Source organism: Podarcis muralis, chromosome W, assembly GCF_964188315.1.
Source record: "Podarcis muralis chromosome W, rPodMur119.hap1.1, whole genome shotgun sequence".
Taxonomy (NCBI): Eukaryota; Metazoa; Chordata; class Lepidosauria; order Squamata; family Lacertidae; genus Podarcis; species Podarcis muralis.
Window position 1 is genome coordinate 28,899,637 of NC_135674.1, and position 21,404 is coordinate 28,921,040.

Consider the following 21,404-nt stretch of genomic DNA (forward strand, 5'->3'; position numbering starts at 1 on the left):
ACCTTTGGCTGAATATTGGGCTATTCCATAAATTGGCCAAAATCAGAGATTTTGCCAATAGGGCATTGTATACAAATAGGCATTGTATACAAGGGACGCGGGTGGCGCTGTGGGTTAAAGCCTCAGTGCCTAGGACTTGCCGATCGAAAGGTTGGCAGTTCGAATCCCCGTGGCGGGGTGCGCTCCCGTTGCTCAGTCCCAGCGCCTGCCAACCTAGCAGTTCGAAAGCACCCCCGGGTGCAAGTAGATAAATAGGGACCGTTTACTGGCGGGAAGGTAAACGGCGTTCCGTGTGCTGCGCTGGCTCGCCAGATGCAGCTTGTCACGCTGGCCACGTGACCCGGAAGTGTCTGCGGACAGCGCTGGCCCCCGGCCTATAGAGTGAGATGGGCGCACAACCCTAGAGTCTGTCAAGACTGGCCCGTACGGGCAGGGGTACCTTTACCTTTACCTATACAAATAGGCTACATTGTATAAAAACCATCAATTTTGGATGTGCAAAGACTTTATTAAATATTTGGGCATAATGATTTCATCAGATGTTAACCAAATCGTAAAATTACATTTGAATCAAATTATAAAAGAAATTTATTTTGATATTGAAAGGTGGGGACCTCCAAACCTTTCCCTTTGGGGAAAGGTTAATGTCCTTTAATTAATGTCCTTTAAGGACTATTGTTCCAAAGCTTTTATACATTCTTAGAGGATTACCAATATATATTCCCAACTTATATTTTCAAAAAATAAATCAAATATTTAGATTGTGCCTGTGGGGTACAAAGCCACCAAAAATATCATTACATAAAATGCAACTTCCAACTAAGGAAGGTGGTTTTGGACTCCCAAATCTGGAATTATATCACCAGGCCTACCTGCTGAGCAAGACAAATTGTTGGAGAGCAAGCAGGAATCCCAGTTGGGCTACTCTCAAATATAGTTTCATTGAATCTCTTGTGGGGTGGACCAATCTCAGCTACAACTATAAGAAATATCCCATTAATCTGGAGACTATTAAAGCACCCATAAAAATTTGGATGAACATATATAAAAATAATAAGGATGACCCTTACCAGCATGAGAAATTAACAATATGGGCCAACCCAAAACTAAAAATTGGAAATCAAGTACAGTGGTACCTCGGGTTACAGACGCTTCAGGTTACAGACTCCGCTAACCCAGAAATAGTACTTCAGGTTAAGAACTTTGCTTCAGGATGAGAACAGAAATCTTTGAAAGAGGGAAGCTGTTGGGCTGCCTGCTGCTGCCTGCGCACTAAAAATCTGGTGGACTCTGACTGGGTGAGCTGACCTTGAAACTTTGGAATAGCTATGGCTAATGGGGTAGATAAGTCTGAGAAAAGTAAAAGTAAAGATAGAAGACCTTCTAAAGCACCAACTTTTGAAGAGGAGGTGATGCAAATGTTAACAGACATAAGAGCAGGTGTGAGAGGAACTCAGCAGACTGTACAGGAGTTGAAACAAGAATTTGTAGATGTGAAAAAAGGCATTCAAGAGGTCAGGGAGGAAGCTGCTGCCCACGAAACAAGATTGAGGGAATTGGAAACAGTGAGAGTGCCTGACGTGGAGAAGATTCAACAGGATGCACTCAATGCAATTGCTTTTTTTACAGATGAAGGAACGGGAGAATCAACTGAGAGTAAGAGGCGCACCCCAATTGGAACAAGATAATCTTAAGGATTGACATTGGGTCTACATTACAAAAAAAGCTTGAAGATTAAAGATAAGCTAATTGTTTTGTTTAAGGAGATTCCAAAGCATTTTTTTAACCTAAGGAATAACAACGCAGACTTGGCTGGAACTCTGAGAAGGAAGAACATCTTTTTTAGGTGGGAATTTCCAGAAGGCCTTTCCTTTAAATTTCAAGGAAGGAAACAAAGAATTAGGACCGTCGAAGAAAAAACAGGGTTCCTGGAAAAAAATGCCAAGGATCTGGGATTGGAAAGTGAGCAGACGCCAGGGGCAGGCGCAGGAGCTCCTGAATAGTTTAAGATGGTATTGAGAATATATTCATGGAATGTTAATGGTTTGAACTCACGACCAAAAAGGAACCAAGTATACCATGTGTTAGCAAAACAGAATTTGGACATAATTTGTTTGCAAGAAACTCATGTTACTAGATTACACAGAAAAGTCCTTCAGAATAAGAGACTTGGTCAAGAATTCATTTCATCTGACAAAGTGAATAAAAGAGGAGTGGTCGTTTACGTGAAAGAAAAATGGAATCCCAAAATGATGTTCAAAGATGAGGGAAGATATATTGCAGTAGAAATCAATGCACAAGGCGAAAAATATTTGCTGTTGGGAATTTATGCACCAAATGATGGCAAAGCAGAATTTTTTAAGAACTTGGAAACAGGACTTCTGGACTATTTGGATTATAAATTGATTTTGATGGGGGACCTGAATGGAGTTGCATCAACGCTTATGGATAAAACACAGACACAGAAAGTAATGAATGCTGGCAGATTACCAAAGGTTTTTTTTGAAATGGTGGACAAATTTGACCTGTCAGACATATGGAGAGTGAGAAATCCAACTGAAAAAGACTTCACATTCTATTCAGATACAAATCAAACAGAAATGGGGTGCTTCTTGCCCCCATCTTTGGACAGTGTCCTTCTGGCCCCATTAAGACTTCCTCTAAGTCATTTCTAAAAAGATTAAACAACGGGGGGGAGGCAGAATACAATCCTATCTGACCCCTCTTAACATTGTGATTTTGTTAGAGAGTTGCCCCAGCAACCTACATGTTCCTATCTATCATGGGAATTGGGGTTGCTTGTGTGTAAACCTCCACCTGCTCCAAACTGCGTGAGGCGGTTGCGTTTTCCCCGGCTGAGCAGTCCCCCTTGGGCACGACTGCTTCAGTCGCTGGCAGAATTCGTCAGTGGGCGTTTCCTAAACTTCTTCCAACATAAAAATTCCTTAACGGACAGCCTCCTTCTCGCCTCTCTGCGCGGTAGCCTTCTGCGCAGAGTGGGCGTGCCTATCGGTGGTCCTCCACTCTCCTCACTGACCTCACTTGAAGAGTCTCGGAGCCTCCCCTCCGAAGTGCTCTCCAACCCTCCTTTCTTCCTGGTGTCACCTGATTTTCCTTCCCCCGCGGGAGCCCTCTCTCCTCCTGTACTGGTTCCCTCTCCGGCATCATTGGAGAGCCTCGCCTCTCTATTTTGCTCCGATGTCAGTTCCCTGACATCCACCTCCCTCCCAGGGCCCTCCTCCTCCCCCGTCCGTTCTTTGGACGGCGACACGGGAAACCCCCGGAAAGAACTGTCCCCTCCATCTGATGACTCAAATACCCCTTTCCATCTGCTGCTGTGCCTTTCCACCCCCCAATCTTCCCCTTCGGATTCTTCTTCTTCGAACAATTCTCCTTCCCCCTCCTCAGACTCGGGAAATCCCACAAAATCTTCTTCATCGTCTGTGGTGCCAAATTGCTCCTCCCAGAACCTCTCTCTAGGTTTGGGTTTCCTCGGGTACCTGCGATGGAAAGCCTCCTGCATATACTCATCCCCCAACTCCTCCGCTGGAACCCATGTGTTCTCTGCTTCTGACTCCCCCTCCTAAGCTACCAAATACTCCACTCGCCCTCCTTTCCACCTGGAATCGCGAATTTCAGCTGCATGCCCAGAGTTCTCTTTCTTCCATCGACGGAAGCAAGGACGAGTCTCCTTCTTGGCCCAACCACTCCCTTCCCTCCCGGACTGGTGAGAGCAAGGACCTGTGGAAAACTGGATGCAATTTCATGTTGGGGGGCAATTTGAGCCTAAAGGCTACCGGATTCACCTGTTGGGTTACTTTGAACGGTCCCAATCGTTTTGGCCGTAACTTCTTACATCCTCCTTTGAACGGCAACCCCCGAGTGGACAACCACACCTGGTCCCCCACCCTTATGGTTTCCCCTTCCCTGCGGTGCTTGTCAGCCTGCCTTTTGTACTTTTCCTTGGCTCTTTCTAGGTTGATTTTTAGCTGTTGGTGTAAAGCCTCCATCTCTTCCACAAATTCTTCTGCTGCAGGAACACTCCACCTTCCCGCCCCCTCCCCCGGGAAAGCTCTGGGGTGACACCCGTAATTAGCCATGAATGGGCTCATCCCCGTGGATACATGTTCCGCATTGTTGTATGCAAACTCCGCCAGTGCTAGTTTGTCCACCCAATCATTCTCCCTGTCGTTCACGTAGCAACGTAAGTATTGTTGAAGTATGCTATTGGCTCTTTCTGCTTGTCCATTGGTCTCTGGATGTCTCGCCGTCGAGAAGCTCACCTCCACATCTAGCAAGCTCATCAGCTTCCGCCAGAATCTGGACGTAAATTGGCGGCCTCTGTCGGATACAATCCTCAAGGGGGCGCCATGCAACCTGAACACATGCTCTACAAACAGTTTAGCTGTCTCTTCCGCTGATACCGCATGCGAGCATGCAATAAAGTGGCACATTTTGGTCAGCTGATCAACTACCACCATTACTGCCGTCTTTCCCCTGACCCTGGGTAAATCTGTCATAAAATCCACGGATACCACCTCCCATGGTCTCTCTCGCGTGGGTAGAGGCTCCAGTAACCCCGCTGGCACTGCCCTCTCCCCTTTTGCTCTCTGGCAGCCCCGTACGTATTCTTTGACATCCTCCCTCACCCGTGGCCACCAGAACTCCCTGGTGACCAGTAGCATGGTTTTGTGTTGGCCAAAATGCCCTGCTGTGGGGTTGTCATGAAGTTGTTTGAGTATTCTACTCCTCAACTCCCCCTCTGGTATGTAAAGTGCACCCTTGTAGTACAAAGCCCCGTCTCTTTCCTCAAAACCCCCTTGACCATCTCCTGCATTGAGGATCTCCCTGATCTTGTTCTGAGCATACTGGTCTTCCCTTGTCAACCCCGCTAGCTCTTGCCTCCTTACCAACACCCCCCCACACACCCATCGGTCCTCAGGTATGACATGACGTACTTCCGGCACTCCCTCCCCTTCCAAGTACTCTGGTTTGCGTGAGAGAGCGTCCGCTGACATTTTCCTTTCCCGGCACATACCTAATCTCAAAATTAAACTTAGAGAACTCCTGTGCCCACCGCACCTGTCTTTGGTTCAACACTCGAGCAGTTCTCCAATATTCCAAGTTCTTGTGGTCAGTGCACACTTGGATCTTGTGTTGTGCACCTATCAAAAAATGTCTCCAGCGCCTGAAGGCCTCGTGAATTGCCAGCAGCTCTCGATCGTACACCGTGTAGTTTTGCTCTGACTTGTTCAGTTTTCTTGAAAAGAAGGTGCACGGCTTCCACATTTCCCCATCTCCCGGCTGGAGCAATATGCCCCCCACCGCTCTGTCTGATGCGTCCGTCTCCAGTCTCATTGGCTTTCGCAGATCCACATGTAGGAGTTGTTCTTCCGAGGTGAACGCCTTCTTAAGTTTCTCAAAAGACCGCTGTGCCTCTTCCGTCCATTCAAACTTCTTCTTGCTACTAAGGCAATCCGTTATAGGTGCCGTCAAATGGGCGAAGTTCTTGATGGACTTCCTGTAGAAGTTTCCAAACCCCAAGAACCTTTGCACGTCTTTCCGGTTCTTGGGAGGCTTCCATTCCAGCACTGCTTGCACCTTACCCGGGTCCATGGCTAATCCTTTGTCCGACAGCCGGTAACCTAGGAACTCCACCTCTCGGCCGTGGAATTGGCACTTCTCCAGCTTGACCCACAATTGGTGCTCCTGCAGTCTTTTCAGCACTTCCCTGACGTCTTTCACATGCTGTTCCTCATTCTCTGAGTAGATCAGCACGTCGTCCAAGAACGCCACGCAATTCTTGTACAGCAGTGAGCCGAGCACGTGATGCATAAATCCTTGAAAAGTGCTGGAGCCGCATTGTAATCCGAAGGGCATAACTAAATACTCAAAGGCCCCCAGAGGAGTGAACATGGTGGTTTTCCATTCATCCCCCTCCCTCATCCTTATCAGATTGTACGCCCCCCTCAGGTCCAGCTTGGTAAAAATCTTTCCCTTCCTTACCCTGGTCAAGATGTCGTCAATTCTGGGCATAGGGAAGGTCACGGGTTCCGACACCCGGTTTAACGCGCGGTAATCAACTACAAGCCTGGGCTCTTTGGAGTCTCGTTTGTCCACAAAGAACACTGGACTACCTCCCACCGCCCTGGACTCTCGTATAAACCCTCTTTTCAGGTTCTTGTCGATAAACTTGCGCAACTCCTGCATCTCTCTATCTGACATGGCGTACAACTTCCCCACTGGCAGCTGCGCGTCTGGAAGCAGGTTGATTTGACAGTCAAAGGGCCTGTGGGGGGGTAGTCTATCCGCCTCCTTCTCGCTGAAAACTTCTTCTAAATCAGCATATTGAGGTGGTACCCTTCCCCTTTCCCCTACCGCCATCCCTGCCACTCTGGCTACTGCCATCCTCGGGTATGCCCCTCCGTGACAGTACTCTACGCAGTGGGCCGACCCAAAGGTGACTGTTCGCTGATGCCACCCCACCACTGGGTCGTGCAATGCTAGCCAACTCATCCCCAGTATGATGGGTGGTCCTGCTAAGGTGGCTACGTGAAAGGCAATTGTCTCTGTGTGTCTGGAAACCGTCATTTTCATGGGTGGGGTCTGGTGGGTCACTTCCCCCCCCCCAAAGAGTTCTCTCCCATCAATAGTTGTTACTTGCAAGGGGTGTTCTAGAGGCACCACCTGGAGCTGGTGTTCCAGCGCAAAATCCTTGCTAAAGAAGTTGCAAGAGCTGCCTGAATCCAGCAGCGCCTTCACTTTGATTGGGTGTCCGTTGGGGAGTTCTAGCATCACCTCTATGGCTATGGCTGCTCGGGGAGGGTCTGGTTTGGGCACTTCTACTGGTTGCTCGCCTGGCTGCTGTGCCCGCTTTCCTGCAGCCAAGCACTGTCGTTTCCCTGCGCCTTATCCCTTTCCTCCTCACTCCCCACTGACCCCACCATTCCTTGCCATGCCCTCTTCTGAGGGCACGCTCTGGCAAAATGTCCCGGCTGCTGGCAGAGGAAACACTTCTTATTGGCTTTCCCCTCCTTCTTCCGGACCTCGCTGGAGTTTGAAACCCCGCGCGCGCTCGCCCCTCCAATCTCCATCGGCTCCTCGGGCGGCAGCATTGACGCTGGCACGTTAGGAATGCGGTTGTCATGCCAACGCTCTCCTTTGCCTTCCCGCCTTTCCAGAGCGCGCGTTTCTTGTCGAACTCCCACAGCGAGCGCCAACTTAGTCAGCTGATCCATCGACTCCGGGCGGGGTGAGCGGGAAAGTTCATTTCGCACCCAAGACGATAAACCTTCCTCAAATAACATTTGCACGGGTTCGGAACTGAGATCCCACCCAAGTTTATGGATCAACATCGCAAATCGCGACCAGTACTCTCTCACTGACTGGTTCCCTTGTTTGCACCCCATCAGTTCCTTGCGCGTAACACTTAGTTCCACATCACTCGAGAACATGTGGTCCATGGCGCTAAAAAACTTTCTCAGATCCTTCAAAGCAGCATTCTCCGCCGCTATCAAGGGCCGGACCCAATCCCTGGCCCGCCCTTCCAGGTGCCCCACCACGAAAGCAACTCTTCCCCCATCGTCTGCAAAGTCATCATACTGCAGGTCCAGTGCGTACTGCACCTCTGTTTTAAATGCATTATAATCTCTGGGGTTGCCCCCAAACTTCTGCACTAGCCCTGGTACCTTCCTTGCGATGGGGGTAATCTTCCCCTGGGCATCCTGAGTCCTCCTTTCATCCAGCCATGCCGCTAGTAGAGCCAGTTGCTGTTCCAAATCTCGGTTTCTCTCCTCCAGACTTGGTCCTCCCTTGGCCCCCTCTCCTGTGCCGGCTCCTCCGGTTTGACTCATGACGATGCACCTGTCCTCTTTCACACAAGCAACGTAAAGGACTGACGGATTGCTATCATGGGAATTGGGGTTGCTTGTGTGTAAACCTCCACCTGCTCCAAACTGCGTGAGGCGGTTGCGTTTTCCCCGGCTGAGCAGTCCCCCTTGGGCACGACTGCTTCAGTCGCTGGCAGAATTCGTCAGTGGGCGTTTCCTAAACTTCTTCCAACATAAAAATTCCTTAACGGACAGCCTCCTTCTCGCCTCTCTGCGCGGTAGCCTTCTGCGCAGAGTGGGCGTGCCTATCGGTGGTCCTCCACTCTCCTCACTGACCTCACTTGAAGAGTCTCGGAGCCTCCCCTCCGAAGTGCTCTCCAACCCTCCTTTCTTCCTGGTGTCACCTGATTTTCCTTCCCCCGCAGGAGCCCTCTCTCCTCCTGTACTGGTTCCCTCTCCGGCATCATTGGAGAGCCTCGCCTCTCTATTTTGCTCCGATGTCAGTTCCCTGACACTATCACTATATAAGGCTTTTATAAGGTATAGGAGTCTCTTGTCCTCCATCACTGAATACAACTTTGACCATAATTTGGATCTAGGGATGGAGTCAAAGGCAGATTTTAGGTCCATAAAGGCCATATATAAATGGCCTTGGAGTGGTCCTAGTATATTTCTCTGCTAGGTGTGACAGCACAAGACAGTGGTCAGATGTTGAGTACTTCGTACGGAAAGCGGCCTTGGCTTCAGAGGTTATGTTATTATCCTCAAGAAATGTTGCCAATTTAAAGCAAAGGAAATGGGCATATAATTTCCCCATTATGGAAAGCAAACTAATTGGCTTATAGTTGCCAAGATCTATAGGTTGTCCTTTCTTGTAAATTGGGACCACAATTGTATACTTCCAGCTAACTGGGATTTTACCTGAGTTATTAACCTCTGTGAAAAGAGAATGTGCAAACTGCTGTATTTTAAAAATAATAATAAAAGGATAAAGGACCAACCTGATGCAACTTTGGCGAACAGTCTCTCTTGCTTTCTGATAGCTCGCATTGTTGACAATAGTTTGAAATGCCTGGATTGGATCAATGACCTGTCCCCATACTTTAGACCCAAGCTTATCCAGGATCACCATGAAACAGTGGAGCGCAGGCCAGAAAGGATTGATGCTTTCATCTAAAAAACAAAAAACAAAAAACAAAACAAAAAAAAACATGCTTAGATGGGAAATAGCACTTAGAAGACAATAAAAACATGTAAATTTAAAAACAGTAAAGAAAAACTTGTTGGGTACAAGAGAAAAAATGTAAAAATCCAGTATCAGGCAACACCTTTTATCCAGACCAACCAAAACTTCCAAAAAATAAGTGAACAAGTTCTTTGGAAGGCTCCATCAGGTTGAATTTCAACCGAGGATCATTCCACGCCAAATCACAAATCACCTGATTTTAATATTTGACCGTGCTCTCACGACTCAAAACTTCAGTTTTCTTCAGTTTTTTTAATGTGTCATGGTAATGCCGGAGAATGCCAGGGAGGAGCAGGAACAGGCAGAGGGAGGTGGGCAGGAAGTGGCGATTGAGTGATCAGAGTGATCTGATCTCTGAGTGATCAGAGGTATTTATTGCGAAGAGCATTCACAAGCCATCACCACTATGAGATAACCTCAAATAAATTTTTAAAGATTTTTTGATCCAAAATTGGCCACAGGAGAATTTTTTGAAAATTTCAATTTTTGTGCAATTTAGGCTAATGCAATTTCTGTGTCAGTTTAGAAAAAACCTGCTGTTTCGCTTATTTTTCAAGCGATTGGGCTTACTTTGGTATCAAAATAAAGCTAATTGTGGTCTCTTTCAAAATAAGGTATAAAAATGGTATTAGGTGCCACAGAAAAAGGTCACCAACCATTCAAAGTGAATTTTTGTCATTTTATTCCCGGTATGTTCAATAAGCCATAGCGCACAAACCACAACTAACACGTGTATCATACTTTTGTTGTAGAATGGGCTAACCATGTACTTATTATGCTGTAAAAATAAGGAGGGTGTTTTTTGTGGTTATAAAATAAATTGATTTTGAAGGGGCAAGAACAAATGAGCCCTATATTCCAAACAAAGTGCTTGATTAACCTGGAGGTAGGCTGTATGAACTCTGTATTGATTTGTAATGTTTTGTTGGGTCTCTGGACCGTAATAAAGATAGTTGTTGATTTTGAAGGGTTTTTTTTACAAAAAAATATATTACTTTTTTGGACAGGTTTAAGGTCTCTTTGAGCCTGAAATAACTCACACATTCGTGAAAATAGTTAAAATTGTACCCTCTGATGTTACAATGTCATCTGATGAATAAAAAAAATTAAGTTTTATTGATTATTTAATAAAAACAAAATACGTCTCAGAGCCCTTGTTCATTTTATTGTGTAAAACACTTTTGCAATGATATGGTCAAAGCTGTTTTGTTTCCCATACATGTAATATGGTCAATGATGCTGTTTTTTTAAAATAAATTTTATTGGATTTTACAATTTTATATTCAACCAAATAACACAATGTAACATTTGTCATATAAAAAACACACACACAAAAACCTTCCTCATGACTTCCCTCAACTTCCCCTTCCGGTTCTTTAAATATTTATTACTTCTGCTTAATTTTTGTCTTATTTTTATGATCTTATACCTCAATATTCTTAAATCCCCGGGACAGGGTGAGCTCCCGTTGCTCGGTCCCTGCTCCTGCCCACCTAGCAGTTTGAAAGCACGTCAAAGTGCAAGTAGATAAATAGGTACCGCTCCGGCAGGAAGGTAAACGGCGTTTCCGTGTGCTGCTCTGATTCCCCAGAAGCGGCTTAGTCATGCTGGCCACATGACCCGGAAGCTGTACGCCGGCTCCCTCGGCCAATAAAGCGAGATGAGCGCCGCAACCCCAGAGTCAGCCACGACTGGACCTAATGCTCAGGGGTCCCTTTACCTTTAATATATATGAGGCAATGTTATAATCGGAGGGGGGGTTAATGTTGCTGAACTGGATGCTTTTCTCATGGAGCAGCTACAACAAATGTACTATGGATAAATTAATGAGAGTTGCAGAAATTAAATCAATCTGAAGAAGGTGCAACCAAATTGATTTCTGCTCCTTGGGGCTTATCCACACTTACCAGTGGTTTATTTAAAAGTGCCAGTGGTTTATTTAAAAGGTGGTCCCTCACCTGGGTTACAAATAGAAGTGGTATAGAGGTGAATTCTAAATACATTTGTAATGGGATGATGAGCTGCTTGTGCGTAATATGCAAGTCCCTCAGAGTTTGGTCAAGTCCTCAAACCTCTGCCTACGACGGAGCCCCTCCAGCATGGCTCCGTCAGTCGCTAGCAGAATCCGAAAGTGGTCTCTTACGGAATCTCTTCCAGCATAAAAGCTCCTTAACGGAAACACGTCTTCTGGACTCTCGGCGTGACAGTTTCCGGCGAGGAGTGGGTGTCCCTATAGGAGGTCTTGAAACCTCCCCACTTTTTTCGCTGGAAGTGTCTCTGAGCCATCCCTCCGACTCACTTTCCCCTGGAGCCCCTCCTCTCCCCCTGCTGGTTCCTTCTTCAGCTGCTAAGTCTGTCTCAACCTCAGGGAGCCCTTCCACCTCCTGTCCTTCCGATGGCAGTTCCCTGACATCCACCTCCCCTCCAGGGCCCCCTTCACCCCCTCCCGTCCCCTCCTCTACGGGCGGTGAGGAAGCAAAGCCCCTGAAAGAACCTCCCTCATCTTCCGAAGTCTCGAACACTTCCCTCCACCGGTTGCTGTTCCTGGTCCCCAAGTACTCCTCGTCATCGGAGTCAATTCCTTCTTCCAGCTCCGATTCCGTGAATCCTTCCAGTTCCTCCTCCTCATCGGTGGTGCCGAAGTACTCCCTCCTGAACCTTGCTACAGGCTGAGGTTTCCTCGGGAACCTTTGGTGGAACGTTTCTATTAAGACCTCGTCATTGACATCCTCTGCAGTTACCCAGGTGTTTTCTGACTCCGGTTCCCCTTCCCACGCCACCAAATACTCCACCTGATTCCCCTTCCACCTGGAATCGATGATTTCCGCAACATGGCTGCTGCGTTCCCTTTCTTCTAAGGCAGGTCCCCTGCTGGATTCCCCTTCACGTCCCCCCCTATACGGTGACAGTAAGGACCTATGGAATACTGGGTGCAATTTCATGTGGTTGGGTAACCGGAGTTTGAAAGCCACTGGGTTGACCTGTTGAATGACCTCAAAGGGTCCCAACCTTTTGGGTCTCAACTTCTTGCAACCCCCTTTGAACAGCAAGCCTTGGGTTGACAGCCACACCTGATCCCCCACAATTACGGCTTCACCTTCCCTTCTGTTCTTGTCTGCCTGCCTCTTATATTCTTCTTTGGCCCTTTCTAAGTTGAGCTGGAGCTGACGATGGATCGCTTCCATCTCTTCTACAAAAAGTTCGGCCGCCGGGACGCTCCATCTCTCCCCTCCTCCCCCTGGAAATGCCCTGGGGTGACACCCATAATTGGCCAAAAAGGGGCTCATCCCTGTAGACACATTCTCCGCATTATTGTAGGCAAACTCTGCCAGCGCCAACTTTTCGACCCAATCGTTCTCTCTGTCATTGACATAACACCTCAGGTACTGCTGGAGGATACCGTTTGCTCTTTCCGCCTGCCCGTTGGTTTCAGGGTGCCGGGCAGTCGAAAAATTGACCTCCACGTGCAGTAAGCTCATGAGCTTCCTCCAGAACCTGGACGTAAATTGTTTGCCTCTGTCTGAGACCACCCTCAAGGGGGCGCCATGCAACCGAAAAATGTGTTCTACAAACAATTTCGCTGTCTCTTCCGCTGTGACTGCATGTGAGCATGCTACAAAGTGGCACATCTTAGTTAACAGGTCTACTACTACCATGATGGCTGTTTTCCCCTTGGACTTCGGCAGATCCGTCATGAAATCTATCGATACCGCCTCCCATGGCCGTTCGGGGGTGGGTAAGGGTTCTAATAACCCTGCCGGCGCCCGCCTTTCCCCTTTAGCTCGCTGGCATTGGTCACACCCTCTTACATACTCCCTTACATCTTCCCTCACCTTAGGCCACCAAAATTCCCTGGTAACCAACCACATGGTCTTGTGTTGCCCAAAATGCCCCGCTGTGGGGCTGTCGTGCAGCTGCTTGAGTACTCTCCCCCTCAATTCTCCTTCGGGTATATACAGTGCCCCTTTGTAATACAATGCCCCATTTCTTTCCTCAAAGCCTCCGGGGCTCTCTCCCTCCCCCCTGAGACCTCTGAGCTTATCCTGGGCATATTCTTCATTCTCCGTTTCCTCTACCAGTTCTCTTTGCCCCACCAGTGCCGCCCCACACACCCAGCGGTCCTCTGGGATGACATGTCTCTCTTCGGTTGCCCCCTCCCCCTCCAAATACTCAGGTTTGCGTGAGAGAGCGTCCGCCCTGACGTTTTCTGGGCCTGGCACGTAACAAATTTCAAAGTGGAATTTGGAGAACTCCTCGGTCCATCTCACTTGTCGTTGGTTGAGCACTCGTGCTGTTCTCCAATACTCTAAATTCTTGTGGTCTGTGCACACTTGCACCTTATGTTGTGCACCAATCAATAAATGCCTCCATCTCCGGAACGCTTCGTGAATGGCGAGTAGTTCTCGGTCATACACCGTGTAGTTCCTCTCGGACTTATTCAGCTTCCGCGAGAAGAAGGCACACGGTCTCCACTCCGACTTACTCTTCCCCGGTTGTAGAAGCACCGCCCCTACCGCCCGGTCTGACGCATCTGTTTCCACTCTCATAGGTTTTTGTAAATCCACATGCAGGAGTTGTTCTTCCGAAGCGAACGCCCTTTTCAGTGCTTCAAATGCTCGCTCCGCCTCCGCCGTCCAAACAAATTTCTTCTTGCTGCTGAGACAGTCAGTGATGGGAGCCGTCAGGTGGGCAAAGTTCTTTATGAACTTCCGATAAAAGTTTCCAAACCCTAAGAATCTTTGCACATCCTTCTTCGTTTTCGGTGTTTTCCATTCCAGTACCGCTTGGACCTTGCCTGGATCCATGGCCAATCCCTTGTCTGACAAGCGGTACCCCAGGAATTCCACCTCCTTGGTATGAAACTGACACTTCTCCAGCTTCACGCACAGCTGGTTGGCTTGCCGCTTGCCCAACACCTCGCGGACGTCCCTCACATGCTGCTCTTCATTCTCTGAATATACCAACACGTCGTCTAAGAAGGCTACACAATTCTTGTAGAGCAAAGGCCCCAGGACGTGGTTCATAAACGATTGAAAACACACTGAGCCCGCTTGTAGACCGAAGGGCATAACGAGATATTCAAAGGCCCCCAAAGGGGTGAACATGGTGGTTTTCCATTCATCCCCCTTCCTTATTCGTATCAGGTTATACGCCCCCCGCAAGTCCAGTTTTGTAAAAATCTTTCCCTTCCTCACCCTGGTCAAAATGTCATCAATTCGGGGCATAGGGAAAGCCAGAGGTTCTGATACTGCATTTAGGGCCCTGAAGTCCACTACAAGCCTCGGTTTATCTGTGTTTTTTTTGTCCACAAAAAACACTGGGCTGCCCCCCACCGCTCTGGACTCTCTGATGAAACCTCGCTTCAGGTTTTTGTCAATGAACTCCCTTAACTCCTGCATCTCCCTGTCTGACATGGCATACAGCTTGCCCACTGGGAGTTGGGCCCCAGGGAGTAGATTGATTTGACAGTCAAAGGGTCTATGCGGCGGCAGTTTGTCTGCTTCCTTTTCGCTGAATACGTTGCTTAGATCAGCGTATTGTGGGGGCACCTTCCCTTTGTCCGTTACTTCCGTCCCTGCCAGGGTGGCTCTGGTCCCTTCCGTAGCCCTCCCCTCTTTGCAGTGTTCTAGGCAATGCGCTGACCCAAAGGAGACCACTCTCTGATGCCAGCCCACTAGCGGATCGTGCAGCGCCAGCCAGCTCATCCCCAAAATAATGGGCGCTCCTCCCAAGGTAGCCACATTGAACGCTATTCGTTCGGTGTGCCTTGCCACTCTCATTATCATTGGAACCGTCTGTTGGCTGACTTCTCCTCCCAGTAGCTCCCGCCCATCGATCGTGGTCACCTGCAAGGGGTTACTGAAAGGGACAGTTTGTATCTGGTGCTCAGCTGCAAACTCCTTACTCATGAAATTACAGGAGCTGCCTGAGTCCAATAGCGCCTTTATCTTCAGTGGGTGTCCATTTGGCAGCTCTAGTAACACCTCTATCACTAAAGCAGGTCTTGGAGGTTCCGGCGTGGGCACTTTCACTGCTCTTTGGCCTGGCTGCTGTGCCCCGACGGTGGCAGCCAGGCGTTGGCTTTTACTTGCTCCTTGCCTTCCTCCTCCTTTTCCCCAACAGCTCCCGCCATCCCTTGCCATTCCTTTCTTTGTGGGCAGACTCTGGCAAAGTGACCTGGCTGTTGGCAGAGATAACATTTCTTGGCGCTCTTCCCCTCCTTCTTCCGCCCTTCACTGGGATTTGAAACTGCGCGCGCGCGCGCTGTGCCAATTTCCATCGGCTCTGCCGGCGGGAAAGGTGGCTCTGGAATCTCTGGAATGCGGAAATCCCTCCAGCGCTCCCCTTTCCCTTCCCGCCTTTCCAACGCTCTCGCCTCCTGGCGTGCTCCTATGGTCAGCGCGGATTTGGTCAGCTGGTCCATAGACGCCTGGGCGCCCGGGAAAGTTCGTCTTTCACCGCCGAAGAAAGCCCTTCTTTGAAAAGCATTTGAATGGGCTCCGCTGATAGATCCCACCCCAATTTATGGATCAACATGGTAAACTCAGTCCAGTACTCACGGACAGATCGGCTCCCCTGTTTGCAAGCCATTAACTGTCTGCGCACCACTCCCTGCTCAATGTCGCTGGAAAACATCAGGTCCATGGCGCGAAAAAACTTCCTCGTGTCCTTTAGGATCTCATTATTCACTGCCATCAGGGGTCTAACCCAGTCCTTCGCCCCCGATTCGAGATGGCCAATCACAAAAGCCACTCGCGACTCCTCGGCGGGAAAGTCATCAAACTGCAGATTGAGAGCATATTGCATCTCTGTCCTAAAGGTGTGATAGTTCCTGGGATCCCCCCCAAACTTCTGCACCAATCCTGGCACCTTTCGTGCGAGCGGGGTGGTTTTTCCCTTTTCTGCATCCTGAGCCCTCCTCTCCTCGAGCCTCGCCGTCTGCAGCGCTAGCTGGACCTCCAACACCCTGTACCTTTCTTCCAGGCTTGGACCCGCTCCAGCTCCTCCTGCTTCTCCGGTTTCGGCTGGGTTGCTCATGATGCCTCCCCTTGCACAAGCTGCTTTCAAGGACTTTCGGATTGCTGTAATGGGATGATGAGCTGCTTGTGCGTAAAATGCAAGTCCCTCAGAGTTTGGTCAAGTCCTCAAACCTCTGCCTACGACGGAGCCCCTCCAGCATGGCTCCGTCAGTCGCTAGCAGAATCCGAAAGTGGTCTCTTACGGAATCTCTTCCAGCATAAAAGCTCCTTAACGGAAACACGTCTTCTGGACTCTCGGCGTGACAGTTTCCGGCGAGGAGTGGGTGTCCCTATAGGAGGTCTTGAAACCTCCCCACTGTTTTCACTGGAAGTGTCTCTGAGCCATCCCTCCGACTCACTTTCCCCTGGAGCCCCTCCTCTCCCCCTGCTGGTTCCCTCTTCAGCTGCTAAGTCTGTCTCAACCTCAGGGAGCCCTTCCACCTCCTGTCCTTCTGATGGCAGTTCCCTGACAACATTACTTCTAAATACATTACTTCTGGTAAATCAGCCACCATAGCCATTAGAGGGCCGTGAAAATTTGTGTCCCAGGCTTTTTAGACTCATGGATCACTGCCTTGCCGTGGCGAAGGGGCTTGAATAACTCAGGAAATGACATCCCACAGGATAAGAAAAGGATGTTTTTATATGCCACAGTCACAGCCAGATTGCTACCTGCTAGAAATTGGAAAGGAGACATCATTCCCACTAAAGAAGATTGGATAATTAAATTATGTGAATTTATAAGATTGGCCAAATTAACGGCAGCCATAAGAAATCAGTCCAACCAAAATCTAAGGAAGGAATGCCAATGTTTTGAGGACTATATGAAAAAACACTGCTCTAACAATAATATATTGCTATGCGTAGAATAAGTATGTAAAGATGAATCAAACTAAGGTAAAATTAATAATGGATATATATTGGATAATACAAGACACAATGTTAAACTATTTATAGTATAAAGGATGTCAAGTTGTGGTGGAAGGAAGCTACACAGGTGAAAGTTTTAGTATTTCTTTATTTTTGTGTATATGGGTTTTGTTTTGTTTTTTTCCAAAGTATGATATGCAAAATGGAATAATGATTTTTCTTTTTCTTTTTCTTTTTGAATAAATAAAAAAGTTTTTTTTAAAAAAAAACTAGCTGTAAGCCATCATATACTATGACATAACATTTCCACATTAAGTAAGTTACTTGGCGTACAAGTTCTGTGAAAGGAATGATTTTACCTTAAGAGAGTGGACACTCAGACTGTTTTTAATTTGCTTGTATCACTGCCCCCAATGATTATTAGTTACTTACCCTCCGTTGGTTTCTTCATGGCCTTCATTATGCACGGCATGAAGTCAATCTGCTTGTCTGGGCCAAACAACAACAAATCCATGGCTTGTTCTTCCAGCACCATCAACAACATACAGATACCTACAACAATGAAAATGAGAAAGTTCAGAAGCTATCACTGGGTGTTGGTTTAACTCCCGATCTTAATCCACAACCAAAACAAAACCTACTTTTGTAATTGCACCTGCTAGCATGCCACTCAAACTTTTAATCTCTGGAGCCCTCTAGAGCTTGGGAATACAACTCCCATCATCCCTGGCAGCAGACCATATTGACTGATGGGAGTTGGGAGTCCAACAACATCTGGAGGGCATCATGTTAGCTTCCCCTGTTTTTCATTACACATTTCTTTGAACAGGTTGCACAAACATAGTTGAGATGGTGTAATTTTTAAAAATGATATATGCAACAGTTAAACGCCACAAAAAAATGTCTGATACAGGTAAAGGAAGGAAAGTTTTCATTCTACAAAGAACAGGAGAAAAGGAGCCTCAGGGCGCAAGCCTGCAGCCCTCTAAATTCTATTAGACTACAATTCCCATCAGCCCCAACTGGCAAGCTAATAGTCCAAGATTATGAGAAACATATTCCAGCAACATCTAAGACCACAGGTTAGTAAGCTTTTAGCTATATGGACCAATGGTCAAATTCAGTGTAAGGTAGCTTTCTGTGTGTGTGTGTGTGTGTGTGTGTGTGTGTGTGTGTGTGCGCGCGCATGCATGCACTGGAGGGGAAGACACAAAGACTGAGTGTGGGGTGGTTGTACCCAGGCTCACCCCATGCCCATTTTGGGGGCACACACAGTGCTGGCATGAAGCCCTCAGAGGTTTTGTTATGAGCCAACGTTGCCCATGCGCCAAAAGACAAAAAGGTTTAGCCATCTCTGCTGTACTACAATGCTACCACTCTCTATAGAATGGTTCATGCCTAACATCTCAGCTTGCTTCTACTCACCTAGCCAGTAGTTTTTGTAACTGGTGGTATCATACAGATGGCGAGGCAACAAGATAAGATTCCCCTTCTCGACTATTGCAAGGTTATAAGTATCAGAGTTTTCAAAGTGGTCCAGCTCTATGACTCTGAACAAGCACGTCAACACTTCCTGGATGTTGTAATAGTCGTCCCTGTCCACCTTCCCCAGGCTCCTGGCTTTCAGGATGGCCCACTGGCGAATCTGTGGGTTTGGAGGGACACTAGGAATTACTACAGTAAGGAATCACAACAGTAATTGTTAAGACAAATTGGGGCAGGAAGCAAGTTGGCACGAAAAGCAACTATTATAAAGCGTAAGATAAAGGTTCAAATTCCAAACCAGACAGCCTAGATATCTATTTCTAGAAATGCTTATTTGAAGGTTGTGAACTTCCTAGCCTCCTCACTTCCCAACCACCCTAGACACTGAGGGACAAGAGACCACCTTTTAACAACAACCTTTTAAAAAACAGATTCTGGGCAGAATTACTAAAAATAGAACTGTGTTAATAACAATGTAGAACAGTTTGGATGTTACTTTGGGTTGTATCCTGTGTCAGTCCTATGCAGAGCAGGCCCACTGAAATTGATGGGCGCTGTCAAGGATGCGTATGGTTGCTCACGAGTAAACAGCCAGGACGCCGACCTGCCTTTTTATAGGTTTTATTTGGTGCAAACTATGTACAGTGCAGAAGTCCAAAGTTCATGTCTGCCTCAGTCAGTAGCAGATTCCAAGAGTGGGTTCTCCCCCCCCCCCATAAGAACCTGGACACCCCCAATCTCCTCCTCTTTTCCTTATGTTTGATTCCCTTGCGAAAACTAGGCGACGGAAGCTGCATGTCTGTTTCCCTATCGTTCCTGCCTCCTTCCCCCCTTTTGATGGCAGTCCCCTGACAGGCACGATCAACTTAGGTTTGTTAACTTCAATGGGTATAAGTTAGTTCTCAATCAATCTCCTTTATTGGCATAGTAAGAGTATGTCGTATACATGGATTGGAAAACAACACAGGTAACAAAACATAGTAGGAGGCACTTTAGGATAAAACTGTCCAGACGTTGTGAGATACAAAGGTGGCTCTTAGGACCTATGGTGACGTAATTTACTGCCGTTACTCCAAAATCTTGCCGCATTCTCCAAGTCATTCCTACAGTTATTCAACAGATAGGTCACCCTGGAAGATCCCCTCCTTCAATAAGGGGGCCAAATACTAATCATTTATTTTTACATAAACTGGGCAATGAAATAAAATGTGTGTGATAGATACAGCCTGTTTTGTGCCACAAGGGCAGTACCTTTCAGAATAAGGGATTTTCAAGAATCTAACATCTTACTAGATGGCAAGATGTGAAATCTTGAGAGGGAAATAGCTCTGCTTAGGTGGGGAGCATAAAGGTAATGTAAATATGGAGGGCCCTGGCCAAATGAGGGTAGAATTCCCAACCCCAATGGGGAACAGGTTTTATTGGCTGTACTGCTAAGGGCTTGGAATTCAATCTCTAGGATTCTGCACTTGATTGTCTGGAATGCTTCCAATTATGGGAGCATAAGCAGCGACTCGAGTGATAGGTCACATGTTCTGATTCTGCTTTCAATGCGAGCCAACCATATGGAGTCGTGGGATTCCACCAGCATATGGGAAGTTAAAGAAGATGGGTCAGACTTCTTTATACGCAAACTCGGCCAAGAGGAGCAAGGCCACCCAGTCATCCTGCTGGTAACTGCCGTAACAACACAGGTACTGCTGCAGTGTGTTGTTGGTTCTCTCTGCCTCTCTGTTGGTCTCTGGATGATGAGCTGAAGAGAGGCACAGTTCCATGTCCAGAAGTTGCATGACTTTCTTACAGAACTGGGAGGTGGAACTGGGTTCCTCTTTCAGATACAATTCGCTGTGGCAGACTGTGCAGCTTGAAGACATGATCTACGAAGAACTGGGCTGTCTCTTAGGCTGTTGGAAGCCCCTTGCACAGTCTGTTGTCACGAGGACAGCAGTTCAGTAATGAAGTCCATGGCTATGGTCTCCCAGGGCCCCTGCGATGTAGGCAGGGGTTGCAGTAGCCCCATCAGGGCTTCTTGTGGCCACTTGGCACGCTGACAGGTTTTGCAGGCGTGAACCTACTCCTTGACGTTCTAGGCACCCACGGCCACCAAAACTGTTGCATCTGAGATTGTCAGCTTGCATCAAGGTGCAAGCGGCAGGACACTGGGTCCCAGAGCACGACACGGCTGGCACTCTCCGATGTCATTCTCATAGCCGGAAATATCTGTTCGATAAAATGACTGGAATTGGACAATAAACAGACATAGCCTGCACCGAAGAAGACTAAAGAAAAATCTGCAGAACTGTACAGTTCCTGGTGTTTAAGAGATTCTTCAAAGAGATTCTCATCATGGTGTGTGGATTACGGAGGTGTTTGGTGTGTCTTTTTTCTCTTCTTAACATCTACAGTTGGTTTTCAATGCCAAGCCTCATTAAGAAACTTAAAAAAAAAAAAAGTACAGATGGACTTCTATTTATAATTAAGTATTCAATTGCACAGCTTTACTTACACTTGAAAGACTTGATAAAGATGAAAGAAGAAACAAGACAGCGCTTGTTAATATGACGCAGAACGGAAAAATGAGAATTCCCCCCTTTTTGAGAGAAGCGGGAGATATTTGCTGGCTGACTTTGTAATGACTGGAGATAACAATTAGGGACTACATATAGTGCAGCTGTTTGCAGATGTTTTTCATTATGAGCGAGAGAGAAGGCTGATGGATGTCTAGCAGCCCCCCTTCTAGGGCCCGGAGGGGGGGATTGTGTGGTCTCTGAGAGGCTGATCCATCGCCAAATGACTTATATCTGTAGAATACAGCTCATTTACATTGCATTATTGCAAACAGTATGCTTAACAATTTACAGTAATAACATAACAATGTGGAAACAACTATGTTATTAAATCTCAAACGAAAAGCTTGGACAACAGCCCGGATTGGAAGATTGGAACGGAGTCAGG

The 21,404-nt window shown here is 47.5% G+C and overlaps 2 protein-coding genes across 3 annotated transcripts in view; both read right to left on the minus strand.

Moving 5' to 3' along the window:
- The window catches only part of LOC114584510 (unconventional myosin-XVIIIb-like), a 653,524-nt gene that overhangs the window by 434,058 nt on the left and 198,062 nt on the right, over positions 1-21,404 (minus strand). The window lies entirely within an intron of this gene.
- Positions 1-21,404, minus strand: part of LOC144326374 (putative helicase senataxin) — a 233,460-nt gene that overhangs the window by 145,875 nt on the left and 66,181 nt on the right. For both annotated transcript variants that reach the window (XM_077922942.1, XM_077922943.1), the window contains exons 5-7: positions 18,390-18,609; positions 17,397-17,516; positions 8,831-9,002 (exon numbers count right to left, since the gene is read on the minus strand). In XM_077922942.1, coding sequence (XP_077779068.1) covers positions 8,831-9,002; positions 17,397-17,516; positions 18,390-18,609 — 512 coding nt within the window. The remainder of the gene's footprint in view (positions 1-8,830; positions 9,003-17,396; positions 17,517-18,389; positions 18,610-21,404) is intronic.